Raw genomic sequence first — 6,569 nt, forward strand, 5'->3', positions numbered from 1 at the left:
ACTGCACGTAATCCATATGGTAGAGATTCCATGAATAAATCAATTCTCGGCCACATTAGTATTGAGGGTTTTTTGGACAATATTATATAATTAAATGTATAAAGAAATAATTAATTAAAATGAAAATTATTTAATCAAATGTTTTTTTTTAATAATTATTTAATTGAAATTAAAGCTTAAATAATTGTATGTGATTTATGTGCGTGTGCATTTTAAATATATATTTTAATTGTGTTATTTAAATCATTTAATAATTTTTAACCATTTATATATTTATAAATAATATAAATAAATAATATATTTATATAAATATATAAATAAAAAGCCAAAATGTCGAAAGTAAGAGTTCAGGGCGAAGCTACCCTGAACTCTTAAGGGAGGCTGAACATTTAATTGAAGAGGCATTAAGAAACACCCCTGCTGCTCCGTCGGATCGGATTTAGGCCGTTTTAGATTTAGATTTAGATGTTGACAGTTTTAATTATTTCATAGTGCAAGGCGCATGAAATAAATATATAAATAGTTAAATAACTAATCAATGATTTAAATAATGCAATTAAAATATATATTTAAGATGCACATTTAAATCACGATTAAATAATTACATACAATTATTTAAGCTTTTATTTCCATTTTTAACTATTTAATGAAACTTTTAATTAATGAATTAATTCTCCTTTTAACTCATTCTTTTTTATCCATTTAATTATATATTGCCATAAAAAACACTCCATACATCAGGACCAGATTGTGATTAGTATTTAAACCCTGAAACGGTGCAAGGACCTGTTTTTTAAATGCATGAAGTCGTACAATAAACTAAAGCCGTATGCATTGCAGTCAGGGGCTGGACTGTCGGGGGTTAATCGTCGTGTCGTGTGGATGCATTTAATAAATAATTGTGTTCACTTCGCTGACTGCTTCTTTCACAACTCGCTCAATGGCGCACAGACTGTGTCTACACATTATAACCTTAAACAAGGTTTCTCTAAATATTCTGACTTTATTCTTGGAATTACACTGGCCATTTATTTTCTCAGAATTATTCCGAGATTATTCTCAGAATTCTGACTTTATTCTCGGAATCTTATTCATATATCTATTTTCCCCTAAAACTCCGTCGTAGTAAGTACTCTTTAAAAGCCACTCTTTTTGAAAATACGTACACTACATAGGGAGTAGGGAGATATTTTGGGATTCGGCCAAAATCCTGATTTTATTTTTTCTCTAGCGGTTTAAAATGCCAAATCGTTTCTGGTTTTAATATGAATCATTTTCATACGCAACAATAATATTTGCATCTGTAAAACGTAACCGTATATTGGAAATAATTTTGTTTGACGCGATGAGCCTCGGCGATGTCACCGTCACGTGACACGCGTGTCAGCTGACAGCGGAGGAGAACGAGGAGCTGAAAATATTAGCATGGTCAAACTGCTGGAAAAACTCTCTCCCGCACAGTGTCCTAAAGTGAGTAAAACAGCACATTAACATACAGGATTCAGGGCATGAACACACTAAAGCCGTCCACAAACGAAGGAGCACGCATACGAATAAGAGTGTCGACAAATCTAGCGAGAAAAACTGTATTAGCAAGCGTATGCTTAGATGCCATTCTAATTATACTGTACCCTCTCAGAGTCTGTGGAATGGTCTCTTTAATGACCAGTGTAGAGTAACGTAGATCTTAACGTGGTCTAGGGTGGCCAAAGTGCAGAGAAGGGACAGCACATCGCGGCTTCCATGTTCTTACTCAACACTCTGTTGCAAATCAATAGAGCGGCTTCCTGTGTTTAAACAGAAGCATCAACTAAATATTGAACCTTGGTTCTCTAAAAATCAAACAGGTTACTTCCTTTTGTAGGAGGCAATTTTCTAGTTTATTTGATGCCAATGCACCATCTCTTGCAAACAACTTCAGTAATATCTGAATTTACAATATAAAGTGTTTTCTGTTATTGCCAGTTGGCAGTAAGGCCTTATAGCTGTTGCAGCTGACAATAGTTAGTGCTATCTGCCAGTTTGTCTGTGACAGCTGCCACTAAACATTCAGTCTTACAAGCAGCTGAGTGATGATTGTTTTGTCTTGACATTTTTTTTTCATATAACGGTAACAAATTCATCCTGTATTACCTCTTATTAAAACCATGGTTATGTCTGAATGTATGTGATGGTTCTTATAGGACGTTTATAATATATCATTAAATAACTTTCATTATTTTTTTTATATTTAAATGTACATTCCTTTAAAAAAATGCTTTACCATGACAAAAGTCCAACAAAATTTTGTTCAACTGTAAATTATGTTTTGACTTTGATCATTCACTGTTTTGACATTGTCTAATTCATATGGTCAGCTAAAATAGCATTGTTGATACTTTTTCAGCTCCTGCACAGAGTTGTGGATGGACTGTGTGGCCGGAGCTACCCAAGGCGAGTAGACTATGATCAAATATGGAGCCTGACAGAGTGGGGAGAGTTAATGGACTCTCTCTCCAAACTCTTCCGAGTTGCTGTTGGAAAAAAATGTTCAGATCAAGAGGTAAGTGTTTCTATATGCCCTTGTGCGTATGTTGTGTATATATTATTACTAAGACATGCACAGACATTTCAGTTGTTTATTTATAATGTAACCCAGTGTGTTTTCATATGATCAGTTCTGATTAATTAAGACTTAGACAAAGATGACGGTAGGAATTGTGCCTCAGTGCTGATATCTAATATCAAGGTTTCCTTCCAGTGTTGATATTGACATTAACATTTAAATAATGTAGATTTTGGAACTGTATTCATCTAGATCATTAGTACAGAAATGCAAAACTTATTAAATATACTAGGGCTGAAAGGTTAGTCCTATGTTGTTGTATATTAGAAACACAAATTGAAAGAGCTGTAATTTTAACTGTAGTGTACTTCCACAAGATAAAAAATATTAAATAATTTTGAGGACAAAACTGGGGACATTTTTCAACTGTAAAAGAGTAATACTAGTGAAAGGCAAAAAACAAAACATGACAACAACACAAATAAATGGCAATTTGTCACTCTACATTTAACATTCAACATTAAAACCAGATCATCTTGCTCTTCTTACCTATTACAAACAGACCTGGACTTTATTTTTATTGAAAATAATTACAGTTTAAATGGCAACCCCAATACTTCTCAAAATCATTCAACATTAGATTATACAGGGATAAAAATCCAGTAAAATTAATACAATGCAGATGTTAACACAGTTGTCCTGTGACACCGAAATATTTTTGCTCTTCTGGCATACAAAATATCTCCATCTCCATCATCATTATCATTATAATGGATATCAGTTTAAAGTATTGATGTATTTTAAGCATCTGTCTCATGCATATTTTTTTAAAGAAAGTATCTGCTGACACTAATATAATTCTGATATTATGATATATACTTGTTAAGACATATTCCTCTAATACATAGCAGAGACATAACTTTTTTTTATAAGTTGTGTAATTACTTAGTTACAGGAAATGCTGGGTGACTTGGACCCAGCATATGCAGGTGCTATTCTACAGTGTGTTCATGTCAGGCAAGATGAGATCAGACAAGCCTTGGTGGACAGAACCAATGGAATTTCCAGCACACAGCTGCAGGATTTCAACTGGCAGATGAAGGTACAATATATATATATATATTGAATATCCCTGTTTGATTGCTTTGTCTCAGGTTAATCTTGCACAGTCTATTCACTGGGATTGTTCTGTTTAAAAAACAATATATATTTCTGGTCTATTTTCAATCCCTTTTTCATTTCTCATTAGCTTGCCTTGTCCAGTGATAAGCTCTCATCTTTAAACACTCCTCTGTTGAACCTCAGTTTGGATCTGAAAGAGAATGGAATCCAAAGAGCTGTAAATATAGAAATGAACAAAGAGGAGCTACACACACTCATCAGTGCATTAGAGGCTGCCAATAAGGTACCATATGTTTTTTCTTTCTTCATTCACACATGCAGGGCACTACCTATAGCCTGGTTTATATTTTGTTCATTGCAACTGCTGCACTTGTGCCCTGAATTAACACTTGTATTTGGGAATTAATTTGTTCCCCCCAACTCCTTTCTGTTTAATATGTTTGTTGAACTGATGAGACAAATTTATTTTTTGTCAAAGTATATTACCTGTAACCTCAGTGATGGCTAATATGGCAGTCATGTGGGCGGTACCATTTATTTTATTTTTTTATGGTTATCTCCATATGCATTTTCACAATTAATAAATTGTACATAATACATCAATACATACTACTGTGGGGGACTATGCACCCAAATGTTCCACTCACCTTACATTTGTGTTATGTGATGTGATAATAAACCTGATTTGATTTAATGTGATTAGTAAAGGATCAGGACAACTCACAGAATACAATATTGCAATTGGTATTTATCACAAACCCTAGGTTTGCATTTTTTACTTATATGAGGGGCATTTAGTAAGTTCTCAGTATTAATACAATGTATTGATCTTGAAGGTAATTTTATATTGGTTCTAGGAAGTAACATTTTAATGAACATTTATATTATTGCATTCACTATGAAAACCAACTGTTATAAGTAATTCAAGTGTGTTTACGAAAATTGAGCATCACTTTGTGCATGGCTGTGGATTCCAAGACATTAGTCCTCCAGCCTAGAGCCCAGACTTAGCAATTTTTTTTAACTGTTTTCAAATTTGAAGAAGCAAATCATGAGTAATATATTATATTTTTTCAAGTAAAGATGGAGCATATATTTCATTTTTTCTGTGTTTTATGTCACACTTATACTGAGAATTTATTGAACACCCCTCGTATGCCTTGCTCAGGATAAAATATTATGTTACATTTACGAGTTAAAATTTATAATAATAAAATAATCACTGTGGTCTGTGAGTTACTGTGTAACTACATATAGATTTTTTTAATGTACACAATACCTGGCTAGTAATGCTAGATTCTGAATCGGATACACATGATATTCAGCATGAAAAATCTTTTATAGACTATACATCAGTGTAATAAAAAAAATAATATATTGAAGTACTTAATTATTGCTGGTCGTATTGTAATACCAAATTATATAATGTTATTATACAACACATATTTTTCAATACATGCAGGCCTATCCTGCATATAGATACATACTTTACAGAGCATTTTGCTAATTTTATATTTTATTAAAACATGCATGTCTTGTTTCTAAGCTATTTCCATGTGTGCTTTTATAGGTGCTCCTGCAGTTGAAATGAACAAAGCACCTGAACAGCTGCATGGCTGTGCACCTGAACAGATGAATGGAGTGACAAGACGTTTTTTTTTTTTTTCTTTTCATTTTTTGGGACATGGCTACAAACAGGATGAGGAACCATGCTCCAATCAGAAATCTACACATAACTTCAACATATATACTTTTTGTTGGGGCCAAAAAAACAAAGAGAGACTTTTTAAATATGTTTAAGTATTTTTGTGTAAGATGCTGAGACTAGAGCTTGGGTTGGCCAAAGTCAAAGTCCTGTTAGCAGTACAGTATATCGACATCCCTCATGGCACAGCTGTATGTTTTTGGTGGCAGAGAGAGACTCAGTATGTTCAAGGTCATAGAGAAGATTGATAGACTTAAGTCTACAACTGTATATGATTATAGAATAGTGTTTTGTCTAATGAAATAATAATGTCTTTTTAAAACTCTGCTTTTATTAAAAATACAAATAATGTGATGGTTTGTTACTTAAGCTTTGCCCTTTTATCTTTCGGACAAAGAAAGGCACCCACTGGAGCTAAACAATTAACCATAATAACAAAGAAGCGGGAAATGTAGGTTAATATATTAAAATAGCAGCAGTGTCCGAATATATTTTATTGCATTTGGTTCAAATTTTCTCCATTTAAGGAAGTAATCTGCAGGATATTCTGTTGTGGCAGGCTTGTTAAGATAATGGAGTTGTTTCCTTGACAAATTTAAATGTGTTGCACATTGTGGAACTGGTTTGTAGCTCACTCACTCACTAATAAAATGCTCCATGTGTGGTGTTCTCCAGTTCTTGTATCAATAACGCTATGTGACCCAGCAGTTCCCAATAAACACAGACATTCTGTTGTCTGCAGCTGGCAAGACAAAAAAAAAAAAAACAGTGAAAGAAGGGAGTCTATAGAAGAGCCACACACAAGGGTGGTATTTAAAGCAATCCTGCTTAGAAATGTATTATATACGTAATACTCTCTATACGTCTCTAGAGTGTGGGCCATTTATACGGATACACCGTAATAAACTGGCAATATTTGGTGATATTAACTTCCTGTTTGTGGCACATCAGTATATGAGAGGGGGGGGGCTTTTCAAGATGGGTGGTGACCTTGGTGGCCATTTTGATGTCGGCCTTTTTGGATCCATCTTTTGTTTTTTCAATGGGAAGAGGGTCATGTGACACATCAAACTTATTGGGAATTTCAAACTTATTGGTTTTAACATAACTTTATTCTTTCATGAGCTATTTACAAGTTTTTGAGCACTTATAAAATGTTTTCAAAGTGCTGCCCATTGTGTTGGATTGTCAATGCAA

The 6,569-nt window shown here is 33.6% G+C and overlaps 1 protein-coding gene across 1 annotated transcript; it reads left to right on the forward strand.

The window, feature by feature from the left end:
* The first annotated feature begins 1,366 nt into the window (after window positions 1-1,366).
* Window positions 1,367-6,039, forward strand: commd8 (COMM domain containing 8). Its single transcript, XM_066679847.1, has 5 exons — window positions 1,367-1,470; window positions 2,387-2,542; window positions 3,495-3,647; window positions 3,795-3,950; window positions 5,238-6,039. Exons 1-5 carry the CDS (start codon window positions 1,426-1,428, stop codon window positions 5,256-5,258), a joined length of 531 nt encoding a protein of 176 aa, XP_066535944.1. The 5' UTR covers window positions 1,367-1,425; the 3' UTR covers window positions 5,259-6,039.
* Window positions 6,040-6,569: the final 530 nt, after the last annotated feature.

The sequence above is a fragment of the Hoplias malabaricus genome, chromosome 8 (genome assembly GCF_029633855.1).
Source record: "Hoplias malabaricus isolate fHopMal1 chromosome 8, fHopMal1.hap1, whole genome shotgun sequence".
Lineage (NCBI taxonomy): Eukaryota > Metazoa > Chordata > Actinopteri > Characiformes > Erythrinidae > Hoplias > Hoplias malabaricus.

Bases quoted from the DNA above. Each gene is read 5' to 3' on its own strand.
- commd8 (XM_066679847.1), top strand. From the start codon at position 1,426: ATGGTCAAACTGCTGGAAAAACTCTCTCCCGCACAGTGTCCTAAA. The intron at 2,543-3,494 runs GTAAGTGTTTCT...GTAATTACTTAG, and splicing joins AAAAATGTTCAGATCAAGAG to TTACAGGAAATGCTGGGTGA. The intron at 3,951-5,237 runs GTACCATATGTT...GTGCTTTTATAG, and splicing joins CATTAGAGGCTGCCAATAAG to GTGCTCCTGCAGTTGAAATG.